Below are 26,078 nucleotides of genomic sequence, written 5' to 3'. Positions count from 1 at the left end.
AAATGAGCTTGTCTAGTGCCACATTTTTGTTCCAGTTTTTCACTTCATATTAATTGCCTGTGTAGCTCTTATCTAATAAAACAGCAAGCAGATCAAAAAGTAGCTCGCTATCCATGATGAACTGAAGAAACCAATCTCGCAGCAATGTGAAGGTCCAATTTTCAAAGGATGGAACACAGATTTCAAAAAAACAAAACAAAAAACAGCTATCGGATATTCTGTGGCAAAAAACAGTTTCTAAGCAACACACTTTAAAAAGTCTATTAAAGTTGTTTGAACATGACATTTTATTTGTCTGAGTATTTTCTTTTACTTAAAGTGGTACTAGGATAGGGTTAAAGCAAGCGTTTTCTATGACCTTCTTCAAGACTAAGGCAAGTCCGTGAAAAGTGGCTGAGAAGGAGATGGACTCTTTGTATTGAAATGTTTGTAGCGGTGTTAGCCAGCAGCTGCAGACACAGAAATTACTATTTATAAACAACCTTGTGTAAGATTTAAATTCACAGAATACTTATGGGAGACTACATTTGGGGGCTGATTCGTGAAAGTGATTTACAGTATAATCGTAAATCTCGAAAAACTACTCACTTCCAAATCTTTTGTAGTCATTTTTGTATTACTTTAGTATAAATACATGTTAATTTGGATTCATATGTTGTTTTTTTCTGACTTTATGTGAACGAAAAGACACAAATCCGCCCGTTTTCTCATTGGAAATAGGTAATTTTTCAAAATATCACTCCTGGTCACAAAAGCAAAGTTTGTGTGGAATAATAGCCATTTTCTATACTTTTGAGGCATAAGCAATTAGGAAATAACACTTACTACCCAGGAACAAAAAATGTGTTACATAGTGTTATTAATCATATTAACTTAATTAAGGACACTTGTCTCAGGTAATAACATTACAAATAATATATATTTCAAACCAAAACGTATCCAGGGCAATGTCTAAATGATTAAATGGGATACTTTAGTCAGCTTTCATTTGTTCACTGTAATGAATAAAGACATGGTGCCCACCTAATCTTCATTTATCCCAGCATCGAGAAGATCTTCACATGAATCAAGATGCCTGTTTGAGCCGGTAAGATTATAGGATTTTAAATGGTCCTTGGATTCTAGTCAATTGCAGCTTACCTCAGTATCAATCTTCAACACAGTCCTTTTCTGTAGATATTGAAATTTGTGTTTTAAATAAATCAAGGTGAGGCAAAAGGTTTGTTGTAGTTCTGAACTACATTCACAAAAATTAAAACAAACAAAAAAATATATATTCTCAAACTTAGTAAAATGTAAAGGACAAAGAAAGTTTCCCTGTAGTATATTCCCTGGTGATAGAATGACAGGGTGTATGTTTTTGTTTTATAAGTGCTGCACACTGTAGATCAATTTTTAGCTGTGGATCAACTGTAAATACATAATATTAAAGGTTGTGGTCTGCATTATTGATACGGACAGAGGTTAAAACAATGTGGCAGTGAAAAGGTTTTTGAATTTTTTTTTTTACTGGACAACACAGGTATTATAACTTTACTGAGAAAATCATAGAATACAGAAGACAGATTAGGTCAGAGGTCAATGTCCAAGTCACCGTCTGTATACCTGCAAGCCCAAACTAAATGTGCATTTCCATTCTTCCATGTCACTATATGTGAACCATATAAATTTAATTTCACATATTTAATTATCTAAGATGATTGGTGTAAAATCCAAAACGATAAAAACAGTGGTGAAAGAGAATGAAAAGTCAAAACTGGATAAACAAACACTTTATTTTACAGTATAATAATAAAATAATCATAAAAAAAGCTTTTTATAATGCAATGCGTTGAACAACCTTCCAAGTGGTTTCAATTATACACAACTACAATAATAAAAAGTTACCAATGCTTTTTACATTTAAATTAGAATCCCATACATTACAGTGTTATTGTACTATCTAATGAGAATGTCTCTCTTAAAAAGGAATGCAGTTAAAAATAAACCATGAGAAAATGAACATATGTACACACCCCCTCCTCCATTTCTCTAAAAGGCGGGTACTGTCTTCATGATTAAAGGCCTAAAGTAGGGCAGTTTCCTCAAATCTTACCCATCCCTTTGACCCACTAATTCCCTGATGTTATCCACTGCAGTGAATGTCACATTTTCTACTCACCCTAAACATTTAATATTTTCCCTTTAACAAAAAAAAAAAAAAAAAAAAAAAAAAAAAAAAGCTGCCTGCCTGTAAGGGAAGATACATTTAAGAAGGCATTATTCTGCACCATAAGCAAGGAACCTACTCTTAATAGTTCATAATCGCATCATGACAAAACTGGAAGCAGGTTTTTTTAAATACCAGATTACACTGGTTTTGGGTGAAAAAACCAACGAAAACAAAACTTGTTTTTAACAAACACACAAAACTGTTATCATGCATGTTTAACATCCATCACTGGAAAGACAAATATTGTGGAATGATCCCTTTACTGTAGTCCATTATGCAATAGAACAGGACTGGCGGGAGAATACAAATACCGACTCCTTATTGTTATTGCTATGGTAACCTTACCATGGCTTAAATTCACCTAATTCTTGGCATCTATTTTAAGTTAAGGATTCATTGGTCAACAGTTCATACAATCCTGCTGGTTACTGTAGAAATTCTCTAGATTTGTCTGAACACTTCATATGAGCATTAATTCTACAAAACCAAAATGTTGCTTTTAAAAAAGGAAGTGGACCATCCAAAGTAAAACAGAAATGCAGGATTATTCTTATCCAACAAGTCTTGCTTGTGATTTTTATAAATTAGATATAATTCAAAATTAATCATAAAAATTATGTACATACACAATATATTCTTCTAAAACAAAATCTAGATTTAAATTTCCATGACACACACATGGTGACAAAGTAAATGCACTTTTTATTATTGAAAACCTTCTCAAAAGGAAACATTTCCAAGTGCCAATCATCTGTAACAGATTAAGGCAAACATTGCACATACATATGCCATGAAATCTCAAATAAAAAATTAACATTAAGAAATAAACACTAATTATGGCAAACAAATAAATAAATCTCACTTTCAATCAACAGCTGATTTATAAAATTGAAAATATATATTTTATATGGTAAAACAGCTTCACATTTACATTGCCTTAGAATGTAAGTAAACTATAGGTGCTAAATGTTCCAGTCAGATTTGATTGGTGTATAATAGAGATGTTGTGCCAAAAGCCCCAAAGGAACAGGCGTATAAACATATGAACTGGGCAAATTCAGCAACAAAAAGCACTAATTCTGTAATTCTGGATACCCTCGCAGTCAGTTGCCCCAGGTAAACCACCACCTACTATAGGTCTGGGTGTATCACATTTAATATTGAATGATATGAATGCTAAAAAAAAAAAAAAAAAAACAAAACCAAAAAAAAACACAGCTATTTTGAGATTTACTTGTAATTGCTGATGCTACTATTTTTCCATCCTTAAATTCTTGCTTTGGAACAAAAATGTGCAGCCAACAAATGTGTCTATTTGGACCATTTTCAGTAATACCAAACCACGCACAGCAACTGCTATAATACAACAGGGCCGGATAATTATAACACAGTCATTTAATATCATTAACAAAGGTTCTTCAGTGTATTTTTGTTTTTATGCAAAAATACAGGAAGAGACTATCCCTATTTGAATAATCGGACCTACAGAAGTATTTAGACCCAACCCTGTATTTATTAATTTAGACCTTAGCATCTGTAGGCCAACCAGCTGTTTGCATTTTTTATTTTTTTATTTTTTTTTGCTAGTATTTAATTCTGCCAATTATATTCTTTATTTTAATATTTTAATTCTGATTACAATAAATATAATGCATTAGCCACCCAGTCATTTCCACTCACTTAGGATGAGGTCTTGCACAGCCACAGTACAATATGTTGAGAAACTATATCAACATGTGAAATTGTACTTAATAAAAAACAAGATAAAGATGAATTAGATTTGCATGGCTTTTGTAGGATTGTAAAAACAAAACAAAACAAAAAAACATCTTTAACGTCTTTCCATTGACCATATATGGGTCAACCACCTTACCCCAAAAAGTAAATGTGTCCAAGCCCTAAAAGAACTAAGCATTTTCACCCCCAATGCTATTAATTCACCTGTCTACAGGATGTGTAACAAATAAGTCAGTTATGGTAGATTTTGTGAAGTGGACTTCAGTCATAAGAAAGTTAACCACTACATCATACCAACCCCAAACTCAAAACACATTTTACCCGGGGGGGGGGGGGGGTGTATACACATTTCTTCAGGTATAAAAAGACTAAACTAACCCGTTCAGCAATAGTAAATAAATAAAAACATACCACCTTTTCACAATTCAAATTTTAAGCATACATTTTTAAAACCAAACTTCACCCTGCAGTAAAGGATTACAACTAACTTAACTTTTGCAGTGTTAAGCATTACATGTTATAAATGATACACATTTGTTAATACAGCTTGTGCCAGATTTTCTCTCCTCTAGAACATGTGATTCCTTGCTGTTTGTGATCAAGCAGATTGAAACAATGTAAACGGCTCTCTAATTTGTAACTGGAAGTATATTAATTAGTACAAATGATAAAGATTGCAAGGTTTAAATTAATATTTTGAGATTTGGATAGCGTTTCTTACTCAAGCGGAGTGTTGTGGTTTCACAGGGCTAAGGTAACAAAGATCATCTGTTACACTTTCGATTTAAAGAGATACAGAACATTGTATAATAAACTCCTGTGTCCATTTCCTTGTGTGGTTTATTTTATCTTCAGTAACACTAGAAGAAATGTTTAAACCCCTTGATCGGAGTTCATTTTTAAAGATAAATGTTTTAGAAGTTGTAGATAGTGCAGTCTTGGTAGTTTGAGGGGATATGTATGTTATGATTTCGTACCAATAACCAGGGCAGAAACTGATTTTTTATCTTTTTCCTTCCACGCAGTTGGGAGAGTACAGACCACACCTTCTAGACCACCCTGTGTTTAATTTTCTATAGTCTGTCTACAAGCAGGTACTGTGACAAGAGGGCAGCAAATATGAACATGTCGAAGAGGTGTGGTTTGGTCTACAAGCTCATTAAAGGAATCCTTGGAACAACTTGCTGAAAATAAGAGCCATTGTCTGCATACATGGTTTACAAAGAGTTCATATCATGGATTGCTAAAACTGAATTTGTAGAGCATTCTTCTCAAGACTGTTTTTGTACCATGTTATTTTAACAGTTTACTGCATACTGAAATCTTCCAGGACCCCCTTTGTAATGAGATTTCAATGGGTAAATTTCAATGGTTTCACATTTTGGTTAAACACAAAATTTAAATTAACATGTGCCCTGGCTATCGCTACAACACTATAAAATATTTTTCTTTTAAATTAAGATAAAATAGACCACATATGAAAATAAAAATAAATAACATTTATTATTATAAACAATACAAAATGTTCTGCATTACTCGCAGATCACAAGGAATGGACTTAGATTAAAATTTTTTTTTTTTTAAACTGCAACCTGCTGAAACTAATGGGAGACCTTGATTATGAGCGAAGTAACAATTTACCAAAAAACAACAATAAAAATGACAGTAAGGACAACATGGGAGTACCAAGACTCCTAACTTCTCTACAGAAATATCTGACAATGTGTACCCAGTGTATTGTAGCTGCAGTTTCATTTTAGAGCAGTGCAAAGGTCATAATATATAAACCAGAAAGTCTAAATTTCATCCCTGACTTTAGTATGGGCTGTGACCGGGGGTGGGGGTGGTTGGGGTGAGGGGGGTGTAGAAATACGTGTGGTCATCAAATGCTATTAAACTTCAATTTAATTAATTTGTGAAGGCAAATGTCATGGCTTATTTTAGCATAACTGATTCCCAACTACTGCAAGGATATCCAGTTATAGTGAGTTATTTACAAGGCGCATCTCCCTTCCATAAAAATCAATTGATGTATTTTTTTTTTTTTTATTGTTGTCAACCATGGAGCAAAGATAATTCTCTGAAAGATAAAGCCAATTCCAGGAACTGTACTTGGCTCTAGCTGTAGAAGAAAAATTGAAAATGAAGGTTTAGCAAACCAAAATCACATTCTTGAAGTATAGTTTTGTCCGTTGGTGTGAAGTCACCAGAAGTAAAATCTTTCACTGCAATGGTGGAATACTCCTGCAAAAAACAAACAAACAAAACAATCTAAAATCAGGAACTACAAACAATTACTTGGATCTTCTTGGTTGGGCATTTTAAAGCTCACCTGCCTCAAATGTATTAATAATAATAATTTGTTTAATTCTGCATTTACATTACATAAATAGCATGAATAACCAGATCCCTGTGACCTAGATTCTAATTCTCTCAAGTTAAATCTCAGTCGAGTGCCTGGTTCTATAGCTATTTGGTGTAGAGGGGCAGTTCAAGATTGAGGTGTGCTTGCAGAGCCATTAGGGAAGGTTCTCGTGATACCATGCGTGACTACAGCAGTGCCACCATCTCCATTCCTGAGCATTACATTTATTTTGCCAAAATTAAATGCTAAAATTTGAGTTGGTAAGTATTTGGAAGAAAGTTAAGAAAAACAAAACACTTGTGGAACCTTGCATACCTTCTCCCTTTGTTTTTTTCTGTCACCTGCTTTCTAATCTACCGGTTGCAGCAGACCCTTTAAAAGATTTGTTCTGTAAAGCAAGCAAAAGACAACAAGGTTTTCCTATTATTTAGGGTACATATAACTGAAATCCACCCATCCAGCAGCTGTCAAAAGTAAAGAGTTTGTTTTTTATTTGTTGAAAAGGGTGCATTTTACAGTACAAGTATAGATTTTGTACTGAAGGCAAACTGGTACTACAGTCGCCACCGTTTAGAAAGGGTGCGTTTGTGTTAACGTGATTCACCCGCAGTAAGCGATGGACGATATAAAATCCAACACAATAACACGACAATCAAAACGTCGCCCAAATCACCAGTACAATAACCAAAACAAATAAGCGTGTATGCTGTTAAAAATCTTTATTAAGACACTCCTTACACTAATAAAAAAAGATGTATTAAAACCTATGAATGTAATAAAAAGTACAGTAATCCGTCGCATATCCGACTGCGATGGGACCAGAGTAAGGGCAGATATGTAAAAAGGTGGATAAATGAATCCTGTTTTAAATATCATTATACACACAATTATTGTTTTGAGATTCAGCTTTTATTGGGGAGCTTCCCTAAATCCCTTGTTTAGAAAGATACAGGGTATTAATGCTTGTGACAGACTAGTGGTTGCCATGTGGATGTGTGCATTCGCTGCTGAGTGACAGGCAGGAGATCGAGATGGAGGTTGGAGTTGATACACCCCGCAGGCGAACAGGATTTATTTACATATTATAGCACTGAGCTGTGGGGTTTACAGGATATAACGAGACAGACAACAGTTGCTGTTTAAAGCAGTAGGAAACAGCAGTCTTATTTTTTAAGCTTTTAGTGAAAAATGACTCTCATTCCTCTCCTCTCACTCACAAACTCAATCTCCACACACACCCCCAAGTCCCTCCCCCATCCTCACTCATTGGTCAAACACTCCCTATCTCTGACTGCTCGTGTCAGACCTGCTCCCACCCCCCTCAGTGACGCACTCGCACACAGACTATCTTCACACAAGCACCAAAACACAGAGAACGCTAACAGATCTGAACAAGAATAAACATAGTTTACAAACACACATTTACAGAGTACTCCCATCCCCTTCCTCAGTCTATAACCAGGTCCATTCCTACATTGTTCACAGCTTTTTAAAAAAAACGTTGCATTGTTTGCAGACTGACAGAGTTCCAAGCATGCTTTAGCAAGCACACAGTATCTAGGAGACATTTTATTTACACTGAATTTTCATGCTGATGCTCATTGCTTTTCTCTTTCCAGACATGCTTGCTTGCTGTTGCAGTCAGTGCTGTTTTTACAAACTGTAAATAAACCTGACACTGTGTACAGGGATTAAATAGCCAAGGTACAGTATAGGAGTAATCGCTTAGTAATGAGTGGCAAACAGCTGATTGATCAATCTGTCAAGCTTTTACTACAGCAAAGTGCTGCCTTTTGTATTGAAATCTATGTGAACGGCAAAACAACAAAGTGCAAACAGCTGATTTGTGGATTAGTAAGAGTGTAATAAGCAGTGTGTTTGTTATTTAAATCTATGTGAATGGCACATAAGGAGATCCAAACAGCTGAGTTTGCCCGAAATATACGAAGTACTTAGCACGGTATAAACAATACCTTTGTTATTGAAATCAATGGGAATGGCAAACAGCAAACGCTATTTTTCTGATATAAATGGCTGCCCAAAATAACCCTGTACGGTTTAAGTGATACATAATCAATTGGACCCTTATAAATATATTTAAGATACACATACTTACCATAAACTAAGAAATTATTAGGATCACAAGATTTTGCTGCATGTTTCTGGACAAAGTTACTGTGACTATAGAGAATGACTCCTACCTTGTGCTTGGTACATCTCATTGAAAAGTTGTCTTCACTTAGAACACAATCTGGAAAGACAATTGTAAAGGAATATGATTATTAAAAACGTTACATGCAGGGCACACAGGTTCCATTCAACTTTATGAAGCAAAAATAGAGCTACATTTTATTAAATACAATTCAAGAGCTAGGGGGCGTCTAAAATCCAGTATGTAATTTTGGGGGTCTACACTTGTGTTGTCTTAGTAATTGAAGAAGGGTAAAACTATTTAGTTGTCAGTATGTGAGATTGTATGTAGAACAGACCATTTCCTAGTAGATTATACAATTAATAATTTGTGGTCCTTAGAAAATTGGTACCCATGTACTGAATACATATGCATGCCTGATTCCACTCTTTCCCCATCGCCAGGGACAAAAAGCTTTAGTACAACTTTGCAGGGTTAAAGGAAGGGTTCAGGTCAGACTGGGATCTCTACCAAGCATGGCAAGGGCCTCACATTCTCAGACACAGTAGTAGCAGACTGGCACTACTGCAGACATTCCACAGCTTGATTTAATACAGAAATTATTTGGGAAAAGTCAGATTGCAAATGTTTTGTTGACATCACCATTAGTGGAAAGGTAGAGCAAACTATATCTGCACTTAAGTGAAAAGTCTGCATCCTTAAAATACTGAAAAGGATAAAAATGGCTCACCACATGAACCCCAACTGTGTATAAATCTTACGTAGCTCCATTGACATTTTGCTAACATTACCCAATAATATGACCAGTTAAAGTGCGTACAAAATACTTTAGTGGAAGTTTTCATTTACAGGGTTAATAAGTATTAGGCAATTATTTTGGGAAATCTGATATTTTATTTTTATTTGGAGTATACTGATAAAAGTTAATATCTTTGTGATCCAATATTTTAGTTGCCTTTTACCTCCGAGATTAACATGAGGGCTCAAATAGAAATATTTTAAATGGAACACATTCGTATAGTTCTGTTACAAGAACTCCCATAATTTAGAAGCGTCAGTATATGCTAAAATAGACTTACCTGACTGAATAGCACAAATATAGTGATATTTATTCGGGCACCCTTTGAAATAGCAGCCTAATGTGGCACCAGTTGTATGGCAAGTGGAACATACCTAGAATTAAAACAAAAGAAAATTACAGTATTTTCTCTCAACATGGCCCAAGTGCTGTAGCATGTTCTTTTTATCTGTGCTTTTATCGTGTCCCAACAATCTGCTGCACACCATCCCACTACTTGTGTTCTCCATCGTTGCTTAGACAATTACCAGGCTTACTAATTGTCCTTTTTCAACCAGTGATCATTTTAATTTGATGCTTTGAGAAATGACCACGACAGGTGTAACTGCAGCTCCCTCAGCAAACATGGCAACTGAGTGATGGAAAAATCTCCATACAAAAATGTTTTTGTAAAAGGGTAAAAAAAAAAAAAATGGTGATAAAGAATACCAAGGTGCTTCAACAAGATGTTCAGACACCACAATAACTACGGAGTGTCAAAAAGTTACATAGAAAAATGTACACGTCCAAATGAAAAAACTAAGGCCTCAGTCGCATATTTTAATAACAGTGATAGGAAAGCACAATGCCATTGCGTTGTAAAATGTGCCCTTTTCTGTAAAATACCACTGAAACTGCAATTTTGCCATGCATTATTTTAGTAGTTCTGAAAGGAATTATAAGAAGAGGATGTTAATAGGTTAGATACACTTCACCCAGATAGTACCACTTCGGTGTTTTTTCTGTGAATAGAATATAATATTTTTTTTTTTGGAGTATTGCAAGTGCAGCAGAAAATATTGGGGCAGACAGACACAGTAATCCAAGGTGTTAGCCAAACAGCACCAACACTTCTATTTGTGTTGAAGACTGAGGGCGATGCCTACAACTGAGAGAATAGAAAACCAGGTACCAATCAGAAAGAACACAGAGTAAGTAAGAGATACCGGAACAAGTGTCAGTGAGTTCTGCACTTTCACTTCTGGTTGGGACTGTAAATGTCATGTCAACGTCAAAGCATCCACAGTTTTATCCAATTTCAAATCAGGAACATGTCATTGGTTCACGATTCCTGTCACTGACAGTGTACGCAGGATGTATTTGCATGACAAGCCTGGTAATTAATGGTGGTTAAAAAAAAGCAAATATACTGTAAAAACTATACTTTTGAGTTTTTTGGGTGTGATAAAACACTGCGCTTAGCAAGTACTGCACCTGTTCAACCACATTAGTCAGTCAGCAGATATCCTGGCTTATATAACAGTGTTTTGTGACAAGTCGGATGCACTTCTAACCAGGCAGAGTCTGTGAAGTATGGTGCTGAATTTGGTTGCAAACAGCTGATGCTGTAATACTGACCAGAAGTGTTCAGATAAAAACCTTATGCTCATATGATGTTCACTGGTAAATAATGATTTATAAAATCGATTTTTTTAAAAACTGTATTTATATAAATTTAGAGTGACCAATTATTATTTGTATTTATTTTCCCCCCCAATTTGGAATGTCCAATTATGTTTTTTCTCCTCACCGCAGCGAGTCCCCACACAGCACAGACACTCTGAGGGCGTGCAAGTGTCCTCTGACCTCACAAGTTTAAAGCCAGAATCGCTTTTACACCAAGCAATCCAGACCAGAGGTGGGCAGGCTACCGATCCCGGAGAACAGAGATCAGCCCTGCTTTTTATCCACTCTAAATGTGCTCGGTGTCTGGCCGTAGGATTAGCTGTTGCGCAATTCCCATCTCCCACCCCGGGAGCATCAGAGCCAATGTGCCAATGTGCCGCCATCCAAGCTGTATGACTCATCCTGCGCGCCCAGCAGCAGCGCTTTAACTGGAGGAGCCACTCGGGGACCCCCTATAAATCAAAGATATTTGAATATAAATATTAAAATAATCTTGATTATGTTAAAATGGATACTTCAATTAGATCAGGCAAAAGGTCATTTGTTTTGTCAAACTAGTCATTTGTGGAGTGTTCTGCCCCGTTGTGCTACCGCCTGTCTTTAAATAAAAAATAACAAGAAACCATGTGAGCGGTGACTGTAGAAATGCCTTTAGTAGCAGATGTGATGCAATTAAAGCAAGTATAGTCATTATCCTGAAAAAAAAATTCAATACACAAAAGAATTGCTGGATGTGTCACAATGCAACAAAACGCTATAGCCTAATATGAAGCTGGTAGGTATTTAAAGGACAGCACAAGTTTTTTCTTTTTTTAAAAAAATAGAATACAGTGCAACATCCAATGTGGTTCATATTGATTTTTTTTTTCTTCTAATGAGCTGTTTTAATTGTTAATAGTCTAAAAGCATAAATACATTCTTAATGGAGTCATTGGAGACACCAATAGATCCTTGCTGGAGGTTTTATAGAGCACTGCAAAAACAAAGCACTTGTTCTCACTGCCTCACAAGTGTCTTCACGTCATGGCTTTTCGGAAGCATTTCTCCCAGGCGTTACTTATTTATACTAGCTTGGTTAACCAGAGCCCAAATAAACTTGATAGACAAACTATCAGGAAGATTAAACTTACAGGCGTCAGTACGATTAAGAAGTGATTCCACCATCGACAGCATGTAGAAATAAACAAATCCTCATGTATTATTTAAATCAAGCCTAACTAAATACTTCAGACAATTAGATGTCAAAACCAAGACCTATAGACAAAGTCTGTGAAAAGACTACTTGTAACAGATCATGATCAGTTACAAAGGAAAAGTCTAATTAAATTTGGGTAAGCCATTATAAAGAGTGTGATTAGCTAACTCAACGGTTTTCAAACTGGGGTACGCGTACCTCTGGGGGTACTCCAGCTCTCGTTGGGGGATACGCAAGAAAAATCCTGTAATGGAGGAAAATTATTATTTTTTAAAAAACCATGTTGTAGTACTTCATGACTTAGCAACTGAATCAAACAATGCTGACCCTCCTTTCAAATAAAACCACAGCCGTACTGGTGTACGTTTCCTTTCTGTTGGGCGAGGTTAACGCTATAAACACCCAGCCGGCTGCTGACAGTGCTTTGAGGTTGAACGCACACATGGCTAATTTACAGATTGAAATAGCAGGGTGTTACTGCAGTCTGTAGGCTAAAACAACAAAAAACTCAAAGATTGTCATTGTATGATGTTGCTTATTTTAAAAAATGTGTAGTATTTACTAGGCAAGTTTACTTTCTGGAGTTTAAAAGTTCAGTGTTTTATCTAAGTTTACGTTTTTAAATAACAGTATTATTGAGTTGAGCAGGCAGCTGGGCCGCCCTACTTTTACAGTGAAATCCCTCACTTGTTCTGCGCTGGAGCCAGAGCGACACGACTTATCTTTACTTGCAATACTTGTATGTGTTTTTTAATTATTAATTCATTCGTTGAAGAACTCCTTTGTCATGTGTGTGCATTACCTTACGCCTCCACACCGGTAATTATTAATAAAAGCAAAAGCACAATATTATTATTATTATTATTATAAAAATGGAATCCTGGGACTAAACAAACAAACAAAAAAATCAATCCCTAAATCCTGGGATTGGGAAGTGTCTGCAAATGGATTTCCTACTCCAGACCCATTGAATGTGTTCATATCATACAGAGAGTGCCCATCAACAAGCTTTTAATTGTCTTACAACTGACACAAACAGACTACTACACTAAACACTTGAACATGTAAGAATTTTGCTAAAAGTCATTTTTGACTGCCTGACATAAATATCCCCTTTCTACTTTCAACAAATGAGCTTTTGGAAATATTCACTTCAAAACAATGTGCTTATTCTGGCTAGATTTGATACCACACAAGACACACATAGCATTTTACATGGTTTCAGCTCAAGTGTTCAACGATAAAATTTGAGTTCAATTATTTAAAAAAAAAAAACCCCAAAAAACAAAAAAAAACAACAAAACAAACAAAAAAAACTGTATTTGTAACAAAGAAATCTGTTTTCTCTCTACACTTCTGCATTTGTTGGCAGAAATGCACGACTTTTGTTGAATTGCTTTTTGACTTTGTTTTAAATTCGAACTAAAGTTTTGTTTCTCAGAAGCTTAACCTGTTTTTGGACTCTTAATTTGGACTCGTTTCAGCATATTTATTGGAGTCTGGATTTTGAAATCATTTTACAATGCATTTTTAGTTGGTGCATTTGCACCGTGGTTAACTAATTGTATTTTATTTCATTAGTTTTTAACAGCAGTTGTCCATTTACAGTACTTAATCTAGTAATTACAAAACACCATATGTTTTCATTGGTATATTATGACCCTATCTCAGATGGGGGTACACGGTAGACTAGATTATATGGAAAGGGGTACAGGGCCTAAAGTTTGAAAATCATTGGCCCAACCAATCAAGAGTCTAGTCATTTTGCTCAAAAGTTTTATCTATTGATATTCAAATGCCAGAATGACATTAACCTTTGTGGTGAAATGGGTGCATTTTATTTTTTCCAATTTTCTAAGACAAGGACTTTTCCTTTAACAAAACCTACAATAAAAGCATAAGATGTAACTGGGGAGTTTCAAGGAGTAAAATGCCCTGTAAATAATGAATTCCTTACCGTTTCTTGTGCAAGCTTTGTTGCCTCTTCTAACCCATACAGTTTTCCTTTCACTAGGTATACCCCAGCGCACCATATTGCACAGTCTTCATGAATCCAATATTCACTACTGTCCAGCGGGACTACGGGGGGGCTGTACCAATCATCTGCGGTTGGGTCGGGCTTTGGCTTCTTAGGAACAGGAGTCCTGGTGCTACTTCCATCACTACTCCACCTTCGCCTCTGCCCAATCAAACAGGCTTCCTTCGTCGACGTGCGGCTGTGTTGCGAAGGCCTGCTAGGAGACTCTCCTGCTGTGACAGTCTGACTGTGTTTTCTTTCTTTGACACTACATGATGAATCAGAATCGCTGTCATTGTCTTTCAAAACCTGCACATTTGCATGCGTTTTTCCCAAAGGTTTGAAACCCTCAGGGTAATACGGTCCGTGCAAATCACCCAGATCCATTGCATTGGCAGACCTGCCACAAAGACAACAGACTAGATGTGTTCTCCTTTTACTGTCACTGCTCAAACGGCCCAGCAGCAAACAAGAGGTTATGGGAACTGCACCAGGGGAGTAGCTCTGGGTTGCCTGGCTGCTGTTTTTTCCTTTAAGCTTTGCCTTTTCTTCCTCTGGGTAGTTGATTATGGTGTACGTTGAATCTTTTAATTCTAATCTGACGTAAGGTGAAAACGTATCAATTTTACTGTCCCTTTTCTCCTCTTTGTAGTTGATGTACTTCAATTTGATTTCAGGTTCTTTTGGAGAAAACATTGAGGACAGTCCAGCATTGTGTTTTTTCCTCTTTCTTTTCATACTGGGTTTCTTTGTTTCTGCATATTTATTGTTGCCAGGCGAGCCTTTTTGTGGTGATGCACTACTATTCTGGCACGACTTGGGGGTGGATGCTGGTCTAAGGTTTTTCTTCTCTGGTGGAGATAGGTAAATTACTTCTTTGTCACAAAACGTTTTTTCTTTTAAACATTTAGGCATATGGATGACTGCCTCTAGAGATGTACTGCTTTGCAGAGATGTAGATGCATCAATAGTTACCTCATCGGAGGTAGATGTTTTGTTTTTTAACCTTTCTTTACCTACTTTATCTGAATCTTCCTTAGAAATAACTGAATCCTTTAAACTATCCTCTTCAGGACTGGATGACTTCTCAATGCAGTCTTCTACTTCTGAAGATACCAAGGCTTCCCGACGACTAGCCTCAAGGGCCTGCGTTTTTGAGCCTGCAGATTTACCTCTGGTTCTAGATGGGGTAATACACTGCACAATTTCCTCTAACCGTATTCCCCTTCTGGAACGGGGAGGAAGAATTTTCCTTTCAATCGTTTTTTCACCTAGGCCTGCTTTACAATTTGGCAGAGATACATCAGAAGCTTTTGACTCACTGCACTGAGTTACGTCCGTCTTTGCATCGCTTTCTGTACTTGTTGGGGAAGGGCTATTGGAAGGTTTCGGCATTTCTGTGGAATAATCCAACATATTTGCAGTGGCTGCTTGAATCGATTTGTTAACATCACATCCTTCTTTTATGTCAATGTGCTTGCCACAGTGCTCCTGAACTGAATCCCCCCCTTCAACACATACTGTAGTAGCTTCAGCAACAGCAGGAGCTTCACTGGGTTCCCCAGGCTTCAATGTTGCACCACAAACTGACATTGCATTAGCATCTGCTTCTTGTAAATCATATTTAACATCTCCAGTTTTGTCTTGTGAGGTAGCAGGGGGGGTTAATGTATCATCATGCAAAGGACCATTGCATTCCCCATTCGTTGGAATAAAAGATTTGTTGCTACAACTTGAACTGTTCAAGTCCACCAGTTCTTCAGTTCCTGAACACACTACAAGCACCTGGGATCCAGCTAACTTACTCTCTTTGTTAAAGCCCCCAGGGGCCCAAGCTGTCTTTTTCATACTTTTAAATAACCAGTTACCTGTACCATTTTGTATGTGAATGTCTTCATTTCGGTCATGGAAGGACATGGTCTCACTATTAGCACCTGCATGCTGTAGGTGAAGTCCTGTCACATTCAACTGACTTGTAGCCTGTTTTCCATTTGGTCCTGGACTTTCTCTCTGGTGAATTGACTGTGTGTTCGACTGAGCTCCCCCAGATGGCTTAATGGTATTTTGTACTGAATGATTTTCATGATGCTCCACCTCTTTCTCATTCTGTGGAGACACCAATGTGTTGCCCTCATAAGGAGGAGACTGGAGAGACAGTTTTTTGTTGACAGCTGGAACACAGAGAGGGGGAAGCTGCTCATGCAAGGAATGTGACAAAGACTGATGAGAAGAAAACATATGAGATCGACTCACATAGGACAGTGTGACCGTGGTATTTGAAAAGGCATCATCTGGCTGGATTTGATCACTCTGATGAGCTGAGTGGTCAGAGCTGTTTTCCTGGAAGACTCCCTTGTTGTACCAGTTTGGTTTGTTCCTCACATGCAGGGCTTCCATTGTATTGTTTTTATGTGGGCCGTCTCTGTGCTTTATTGACAGGTCATAAACAACAGGAATACTGCATTGGGCAAGGTCTTGTTGAGGATGTAAACCATCACACTGATCTGGCGGTGGGGGTTCCATAGCAACTCTAAAAGCAGCACAGAGAAAAATGTTAATTGTACAATATTTAGAAATACTAATCAACATCAGAAGTCTGTTAAACAGGGAATGACAATACAACCCCCATTGCATTACAATTTAATTAATTCAGGGCTTTACTGTAAGCTTAATTAGGCCCCCATGCTAGTCAAATTATGCTTCACAGGGACATTTTAAAGTTTAGTTGTTTAAAACTTTAAAGTCATCACAAATAACATAAATCCATGACACACCTTTCTCACATATTGTTATCTGAAGGTTGCAATATAGATGATGCCTTTACACTATGGCTGATTAAGTTCATAGTAAAACTTGAAATGGCTCAAACTGCTATACTTTGGGAGTCTTACTTTCATCCTTGTTACTGTCTCCATCCATAATAAACCCCAAACAGAGTTAACACTAGAACCAGTGGCTGTCATTTTGACGGTTTGCGGTTTTCAAATTTAAAAATTACTCTGTGTGTCTGAAAGTTGTCCGTTTATGACTTATCCTAAATACATAATACCGATTACAAAAATAAGGAAGTTATATATAATCCCGCCCACCTAGAACCACCAAAGCAGTCATTTTGACTGCCTTTTACAATACATGTTTTTATTTTGAATAACCTACAATATTCTATTTTTTATATACAAGACTGTTGTTATCGCTACTGGACCTGGCGGCACGCAATTCCTTCGTTTTGAACAAGGAATGCACCTGGGAAAATATCAGTAGGAGAGATTTAATCTTGACGCTATAGCCACAGCACTTCGGCAGAAACATTTCGATCAGAAAACTGCAACGCAGCAGGCTGCTGCCAATCAGCCTGGATTCAGTGCTAAACCTACAGACACATGCAAGAGAAAACATATTTTCCTTTCGTTTTATAATAAAAAATAATCTTGTTTTTACAGTTTTGTTTGTACATAAACCTGTTTACACACTAGTTTCTTTTGAAATGTTTATTTTATTATAGTTTTTCATTTTTTGAAGTAGTGCTTTATATGTTGGAAGTTGGAAAATACACCCTTTTATACTTCATATATCATTTTGAATACGGCGTTTCCACTGTGCAGATGTTTGATATGATGTGCTTGAATAAAACTTTTGAGTTGTATCCGATAGTTTGTCTTTCATTTTAATATTGACGTTGTTTAAAAATGTAACTGTCATAATGACTGCCGGTGGCAGTTTTAGGTATGAGTATAACCGCAGTGGTTCTAGTGTTAACAGCATAAACTCATAAAACAAAGAAGACAAAAAACATTATGAGTTACTAAAACTAAGAAAGCTACAAGGTACAAAAATGGAATTGTTTTAGTTAGGACAATTCCACAAATTATTCACATAGGGCCGCAGTAGAAATTTCAACCAAAAACATACACTAGCTCAATTGGGTCAATCACATTCAAATGGACCACACAGGGGTTACTTGTGCTTGTACATTATTAAAATTACATTTTTAATTACAAAGTGTATAAAGCACAGGTCCCTGCGCTGGCATAACATGAGGACTAATGAAATATGAATGTTTTATGTATACGTTAAGAAAAAGGGAAATGGGTGGTTATATTAACAATGTGTTAAATAATAATAATAATAATAATAATAATAATACCATTGACATTTGAGAGTCAACTGCAGCGAACCTGGGAATTTAGTATGTGGACTGGCTAGTACGGTACTATGTCGGGATCATCCTCAGCTCCATGCTAATTTAGTACCAATTGCAACGAAAAAAGATGCGGAACAAAGTTGGAGATCAGCTAATCCACAACTTTAGTACGCAGCGCAGGACTAAGCTCTTAATTGTAGTGTGTTACCAAACAGGAACTGAAGAGGGAGCTCAAAATACAAGTTGGTTTCTGCGTATTATATAAAATTAAGGCTTCTGTTTTTCGGTTTTTATTCATTGTATTTTTCGGTGCTTGTTTTTAGCTATTTTCGGGTTTTATGTAAATCTTTTTTCGGGACTTTTGTTTTTGATATAATGTAGGAAATTACAGTACTTTGTTGTCTTCCACAACGAAATCCCTATGGTCACGGGCACATTCTTCTGGGGTTTTTGTGTGTATGCATTTTTTTACATTTCGCCACAATTCTGTTTTAAATCCTCTGTATCTTAACTGTAATACAGCTATAAATCCCGCTAACAAGCCCAGCAGCACTGGGAAATGTATTTATTATTATTTTTGTAGTAGGTTTTATTTTTTAAATGGGGAAAAGGTTAAAGTCAACATGAATTGATTAACCATGTCCACAGTTTTTCTGATGTTTTGCAGTGTTTGGAAGTACATTGAATTTTATTAATAACTTTATTTATTGAGAAACCTAACATCTTAATGATTTCATTTTGTTACATATGCAAATTAAGTACAGAAATGAATTGAGGCACAAAAGTAAATGGGCTGAATTGCATACAACATATTGCACTATTCTTAAATCAAATGTACTCTCATTTTCATAAAGCGGCACTAAAATGAATGAAATGCATAATTGAAAAAAACAAAACTGCCACTAGTCCTCATTTGGCAATATAAAACAAATGCATTCGTTTAGGTGTAGGCCATATTGGTGTAAATGAAATCACACGCAGCAATAACGGTTGGATATTATTCGGGCAGACTACTCGCGTACTAAAGGTCGTAAAGGTCTCTTGTAGTGGCTCCACATCATGAAAGCAGGTGTAGATAAAGGCAGGAGACTGCTTTATAAGGGGAACAGCTTGTTAAAAACAACTGCCCACCACTGAATGCATAATTACATCATTATATTTAAAGAGCTTCTGCACAATATTGCTATAATTTAATTTCTAAGAGGACACAAACAACAAATCACAAAATGCATTGGCCGTTGTACAATCAATGAATAAGGTATGAACGGCACCCTGTTTAGTTGTACTCATTTTAATATCCATCAACAATATACCATTACAAATAGGGATATAAGGTGTAAATACAATCAGAGTGACAATTAAGGATATATTGAAGTCGTATTTCATTTTTTTTTTTAAATATAGGCCTAGGCTATAATTTGAAGAATGAAACTACTTTGGCAAACATTTTGACTTCAAATCATTGTATTTAATATGGGGAACAGTTAAGTTCCATAAATGTTGGCAATATATTTTGAGACTGCATTTGTTTCAGGAGTTAATACAACACCACAACTTTAGTCTTAAATCATGCTGGACTAAGTTAGTACAGTGTTTTAGTATCCTCTAGGGGGCAATCGTAGTAATTTGGGGTTCGTTGCCATTGAAAACATTTGTACTACGCAGCTGGGGACTACCTGGAGCTGCTTAGTTCGTTGCAAATTGGTATTAAGTTGCGCACTATACCGTCCTCCGCACTAAATGGGCTCATCCAGTTAGTACGCATTAGTTCGCTGTAATTGACCCAGTATTACAGCCGAGGGGAGCAGGGCCCTGTGCGCTACATACATGTTTAAAATGATATTTGTAATTATTATTATGGGCTAACTTTTTAATATATTACATTGATTGTACGGATTGTTTATGGCCATATAGTCCATCATAGAAACTGTATTATACGTCGCAACTGTCTGAATGTACCAGTTACCAGAAAACGAGGTAACCAACGCACAGGATAGTACTGTCTGTAAACTGGTATGTCAATTTTGTGTTAGCTACCACTTCATTTTTATATTTGACCGTGCGTTTTTAATCTTGCAACTATCTCAAATATATTGAAATTACACTTTTTTTGTGCAAACTTAATAAAACAAAGTTTTGTAGACAACTACCCCTTCTGTATACAGAGTAAACGGCTCTTCCAAGTACATCGATATCGCTTTCCTTTTTTTTTTTTTTTTTTTAGAATTATTATTTTGTCAACTATGCTATATGCTTGATTAAATAGATTTATACAACGCGTATTTAACAATTACCATTAGTGTTACATTAGTCGTTCATAAGAATACCTCGTTTCTTTGTCACGCTAAAATGAGTCATGTCTTTCAAAATTATTATTAAAATGACATAATACATGTTCTCGATTAAAAACTACCATGGAGCCGCTTAATGGATAGATATAGAAATGAAGGACTCCAGGCTTTATTTCAAAATTAGACAATTAAATGCCTGCCACCCGAGTCTGGTGTCGCAGGCTAGGCCAATGCTGCTTCGCTAGGCCCTGCGCTGTTGAAACAAAAGAAGCAGCTTGTGTCAATGTTGTGGAAAATGAGAAACTTACCTAAACGAGGGGGTTTAAAATGTACGGTTTATGCAGGAATCAATGGCAGCCCACATCTCGTTAAAGCATCAGCCCCCCCTTGACAGTCCAATAACTACTAGCCATTTGTTTACGGAATGACTGCAGTTGAGATAAAAAAAAAAAAAAAAAAAGCCGTACTTTTTACATGTTAAATGCTACCCGAGCGTGAGCAGCACTCCAGAAAAATTCAGTCAGCTGTGGTGATACAGAGGCATCATGGGAGATGTACACAAAGGGGAGGGGTTGCCGTTGAACAGACACAGCTTTTCATAAGAATTTCACAATAGTAAAATTGTTTTAGTATTTATAGTGAAGGATTAATGTGGTTCACTATGATATGGCTGGTGGTTATGTACACGACTTGTTAAAATTAGCAACACGCGAACCACTATGTAGGGTGCTACAAAAATCAAAATATCTATATTATTGTGTAATAGTAGTAGTAAAATATTAGTAAAATATCTTCCCTGAGATTATTTAGTCTATATCTATCTATCTATCTATCTATCTATCTTACACCTCTATAAAACACATTGACATTGGAATTGTTAACTACTATTCTGTTATAGTTAATTTATTTCAATATATTTTGGATTGTAAGTTTTAATAATAAAAAGCAGCAATTATTTACCTGTGGGTTAACACAGTACTATTGCACAATAAAACAACATGGGCCTACATCTAATATAACTTTTTGTAGACCTAATGTAAATTATGGGAACTTTTTGTTACCGTACTGGTAAAAAAAAACAAAAAAAAAAAACATGGATGCATAGTGTTCATGTTTTTTTTTATTTTTTTATTTTTTATCATCAATCTACTAAAGTTTCCATACAATGCATAATTTATGAGATTTTTGCTTTATGTTTTTTTCATTTCCAATTTAGTCATATTCATTTTACTATGATGAAATTGTTTCAGTGATACCCAACACTTGTTGGAGGGTAGTGCGCCTCTACTTTAAGCAATATCTTGAGAACAAGCAATACAACTTTAGAGCACACATTCTTGAGCTGATCAGGGTATAGAATATGGTGATCTACTTTTGTAACAGTTCTGGCCTCTGGTTATTGAATGATTATATATATATATATATATATATATATATATATATATATAATGTTCCACATGCTGTGGTGAGGTACTTTTACATGATACTTTATTTTGATACAATCAAATACTTTCACATAATTTGTTCCGGATTCTGTTGCTCCAATATTGAATTGTATTAATTTTGGTATCAAAATCAGGCATTATCTGAGTCTGTAGAATACTAGTTGTCGGCTCCTTTGACGGGTGGGAGATCCTGGTTGGGAGATGGTTCAGGCCAGGAAATCATTTCATTTACAAAAACGCTGCTGTTTGGTGCTTTCAATAGAATTAACAAGGGGCTTTGAGCCAGGAAACATTGGATTAGACACTTCACTGGACAGGAGCTATGGCTAAGTGGTGTTAGTGAACATCAGGATCCCATTGCTCAAAGAAGGAGCCGCCGTCCCGGAGGTGCAGGACCGAGCGATTCGGTCTCCGAGCTGATAGCTGGGCTGCTTCCCGGGGTAACCTATAAATAAACAAACAAATGACCGTGAACTGAGGGAGAGAAGCATACAAAAAGTGAAGGTGTTAGAAAGGAAAGGTTTTGGCAGGGGGTCCCCTCTGACTCGTGTAGAGAACATTCCTTCTCGGAGGACGGGGTGGCTCGACCGACCCAAGGCTGGGAAGTGAAGCTTCATTTGCCCCCAGAGGAGACCGCTGCAGAGGTGACACAGCATAGTGGAGGAGGTTGGGAGGAGGAGGAGGAGGAAAAAACTCAAACACAGACACAGAATGGGGAGTGCTCAGGGTTTATATATGATTGGCAATTGAATTTGGGACGAACTGAGAAAGGAGGTGGAGCTCTACCTCCTGTCCCCTGAACCCCACCTAAAGGTTAACATTAAAATACATTTCCCTGGTGTTTTCACTACATTGTTCAGTAGTTCACCCTTCTGTGCACTCTCCTTTATAAGAAAGTAGACATTCGACATCCTAGTACATATTTCAGTCCTAGATAATATTGTATTTCACGACACTAAACTGCAGATGATTCATATTAAGCATATTTGCTAACCAGTTTTTCTGGTTAGCAAATCTCTGAAAAGCTTTTATCAGACTGTATAACTGCACATGCGCACAGAGTAGAAGGAAAATATCACCATACGAATAAAAAAATCAGAATATTTACAATGTAATGCTTCACTTAACACCATTTACAACAAGGACATAACTCACAAGTTAATATGTACAGTTAACAATGGTATAGTCTTCTCATTGCATGACAGTACCACTTGCTCACCCAAAGTATCATAAGCGACAGGGTCACCTGTACTGTGAATAGTAACTTACAGTGCCATAGCAGGATTATTGTACAACAGCTGGCCATATGTATGGTATTTGTAAGCACAATATGTACAAGTATTACAGCAATAAATCAGTTTAACAGTTTCTGCATTCTAGTGCCAGACCAATCAAAGGCTTCAATGTGTGGGCTGTTGCCTGTAGTGCTTTCAGATAATAATGGAATGTCATGCAACCCACTTTCACAGTATTCACAGAGATTGTTCAAGTATTAGAATTTTTTATAAACTTTCACTTTTTGGAAATATTTGTCATCCATTTTGATACTGTACAGAACAAAGGGTTGTGTGTTCAATCACAAGAGGGGGAAAAACAAATGGACAATTAGCACTCAAAGACTAATTGTATTTGATCCACTGCTGCAACATGCTTTTTCTGTTGGCGACAGTCTAAACTAAAACCAGATTCATACACTTAAAACTAGCTTAAAATTGTGTTTTGTAACTTTTGTTCTTTCTTAAAAAAAATAAAATTATATATATATATATATATATATATATATATATATATATATATATGTTAAGCAATATAACCCTTCTGTAAGTCACATGCCCATTGGAACCTATTAGCAGTAACTACACTTAGAGTTTCTTTGAGAGTGTAGATCTTGGACGCAGAATGTCAATGACAAATAACTCGAACAACAGTATATACATAAACAGATTAAATGTGTTAATTAGATTAAATGCGTTAATCGGCGAGAGTTGAGAGAGATATACGATACAGTATATATATATATATACTGTATATATATATATATATATGTATGTGTGTGTGTGTGTGTGTGTGTGTGTGTGTGTATAAAAAGTGTGAATCTATAAAATATCTATTTTAACTTAAGTGGTTATACATTGATCTTCTCACTTAATCATAATCTGTTGCCATAGATTTCTACATTAACTGAAATCTAACTTTTAGAATAAAAATAATTAGCAACTAGGCAGCCTGCTAATCAGGGTTTTATTGCCAAACGGCGCTCTATTGTTTTAAACATTTTGAATCTGATTTATTTACCTTTTTAAATTCTGCTTTCCTTCGAGTGTTGTTTTTTTTTGTTCAGACATTTTATCTGAATATTCCAGTTATCTACCATGTGGCAGTGCCCTCAAATGGAGCTCCTTGATTGGTGGATAGGTTTCTTATTTAGCGATAGTGCCTGGTTGAGGACTGCGACTGGAATGAAGACTGGTTTACACTTTAGTCTAGCGCCCTTTGGAAGACATACCCAGCTACAGTTGAAAAAAAATTACTAGTTACATGATGAGACTAAATATCGGTCTCAGCAACAGTCACACGATTAAAGTATGAATCAGGCTTTATATCTCCGGAGTCAAAGCCCTCATTGTAAGGGCACTATTGCTATTAGATTTTTATTTTATTTTTTTTAATGTATGTCTTTAAAAGGGTACCCTTTTGACAAATCTCACATATCAAAACCATGTTTTAATGCTTTTTTTTACACCTTTTTCATGGACCTCCTGATAATGTCAGTTCTGCTTCTTGTCACCATATGTGTTCAGTCCCTTTGAAGTATTAAAAGGACTTGACTGTACTATCAAACTGCCAGTGGTGCTTTCAAATTGCATGGTTTCAAAGCTAAAATATTCCAAAGACAAAAAAAACCCCCATTCATTCAGACATGGTGCAAAAATATTTATTGCTAATAAACCTGGAGTCCATTGGTGTACACTTGTTGCATATTTACAATGACAGAGTACAGAGAAAACAAAATGTGAGACAAAAAGTCAAAACATTCAAATAAATACAAAGGAAACTGCCACTGACCCACACTACAAAAATAACAAACTTAAAACCTTTGAACTCCCATATAGCTGAGCGAACCATTATTACATAACAGAAGACAAATATTTCAAAAGCGGCCCTGTAATCGCAGGTATCTAGCCATTGCCTACATTGATCTTTAAAATGAAACATTTTAAAATACTTTGCGAGATGCTACCTTTACATACGACGCTAACGGCGAATTAGCGATAAACAGCCTAACAAACAAGGTTAAGCCAAGCTGGGTTTAGATGTTAAAAAACAGCCAAGTGTTAAGCTTGTGTAGAGCTCTGTAGCTGACAGACAACTCCATTGGCATGTGAAAGGCTAATGTGGGCTGTTGCATTAAAAGATGTGCATACCTACCAAACCTACAGGCACGACAGCAAAAGAATGACATTTCCTACTGTGTTATGACATACTCAATTATGAACAGCAGTTACACATCTTGGGGATAGTACACTTTATAAATCAAACATTCCTTTGGTTATTTACAAGTAATATATGGAATCTTTCTGTGAGCGAGTTTAAGTGGTAGCTTATACAGTAGTGTTTAGTGTAGCATTTTAGATGCTTCATAAAAAATAAAAGAATATTTACACACTAAGACACGCAAGTCACAGTAACTGTAGTGCATGGAATGCAATTTCTAGACAAAACATGAAAACCTATTATGTTAAATATAAGACGTTTGTAGTAACCAGGGTAGCGTTCTAGATGATTACATTCTGTGCTAAAATATAGCGCCCTCTAAACATGCAGCAAAGCTTATAGACAGAACAACATTAGAATTCTTTTGTGTCTTTGTTGTCAAACAGGTGAAGTCTCTGCTCAGCAGTCAGGCCTTCCTTGAGACTCTGCAAAGAAAGATAGTCATGTTAGTCAATGCAAACTGAGGTAACACTGACACTTTTTAAACTTAAATGGAAGACCACTTTGAATAAATATTGTGTAAGGTACACTTTATAAAATCTGTTAAAATCAGACAAAACTAGA

The 26,078-nt window shown here is 36.2% G+C and overlaps 2 protein-coding genes across 3 annotated transcripts in view; both read right to left on the bottom strand.

Moving 5' to 3' along the window:
• Window positions 1-1,757: 1,757 nt before the first annotated feature.
• Window positions 1,758-21,153, bottom strand: LOC117424525 (transcription factor 20-like). Its single transcript, XM_034040927.3, has 6 exons — window positions 20,883-21,153; window positions 14,083-16,672; window positions 9,546-9,639; window positions 8,516-8,565; window positions 6,630-6,702; window positions 1,758-6,193 (listed from the first exon to the last, which is right to left on the bottom strand). Exons 2-5 carry the CDS (start codon window positions 16,663-16,665, stop codon window positions 6,652-6,654), a joined length of 2,778 nt encoding a protein of 925 aa, XP_033896818.3. The 5' UTR covers window positions 16,666-16,672; window positions 20,883-21,153; the 3' UTR covers window positions 1,758-6,193; window positions 6,630-6,651.
• Window positions 21,154-24,938: 3,785 nt separating this feature from the next.
• The window catches only part of LOC117424388 (protein outspread-like), an 88,269-nt gene continuing 87,129 nt past the window's right edge, over window positions 24,939-26,078 (bottom strand). For both annotated transcript variants that reach the window (XM_058992460.1, XM_058992459.1), the window contains one exon: window positions 24,939-25,939. Coding sequence is in view for 1 of the 2 variants with exons in the window: in XM_058992459.1 (XP_058848442.1) it covers window positions 25,868-25,939 (72 nt within the window). In the remaining variant the exon portion in view is untranslated. The remainder of the gene's footprint in view (window positions 25,940-26,078) is intronic.

Source organism: Acipenser ruthenus, chromosome 19, assembly GCF_902713425.1.
Source record: "Acipenser ruthenus chromosome 19, fAciRut3.2 maternal haplotype, whole genome shotgun sequence".
NCBI classification, from domain to species: Eukaryota; Metazoa; Chordata; class Actinopteri; order Acipenseriformes; family Acipenseridae; genus Acipenser; species Acipenser ruthenus.
This window is presented reverse-complemented; position numbering and strand designations above follow the sequence as displayed.

Coding starts and splice junctions, on each gene's coding strand:
- LOC117424525 (XM_034040927.3), bottom strand. CDS start 16,665: ATGGAACCCCCACCGCCAGATCAGTGTGATGGTTTACATCCTCAACAA. Junction 9,640..14,082: donor CAAAGCTTGCACAAGAAACG/GTAAGGAATTCA, acceptor TTTTAATTCTAG/GTATGTTCCACTTGCCATAC. Junction 6,703..8,515: donor TGAGATGTACCAAGCACAAG/GTAGGAGTCATT, acceptor CTTGCTTTACAG/AACAAATCTTTTAAAGGGTC.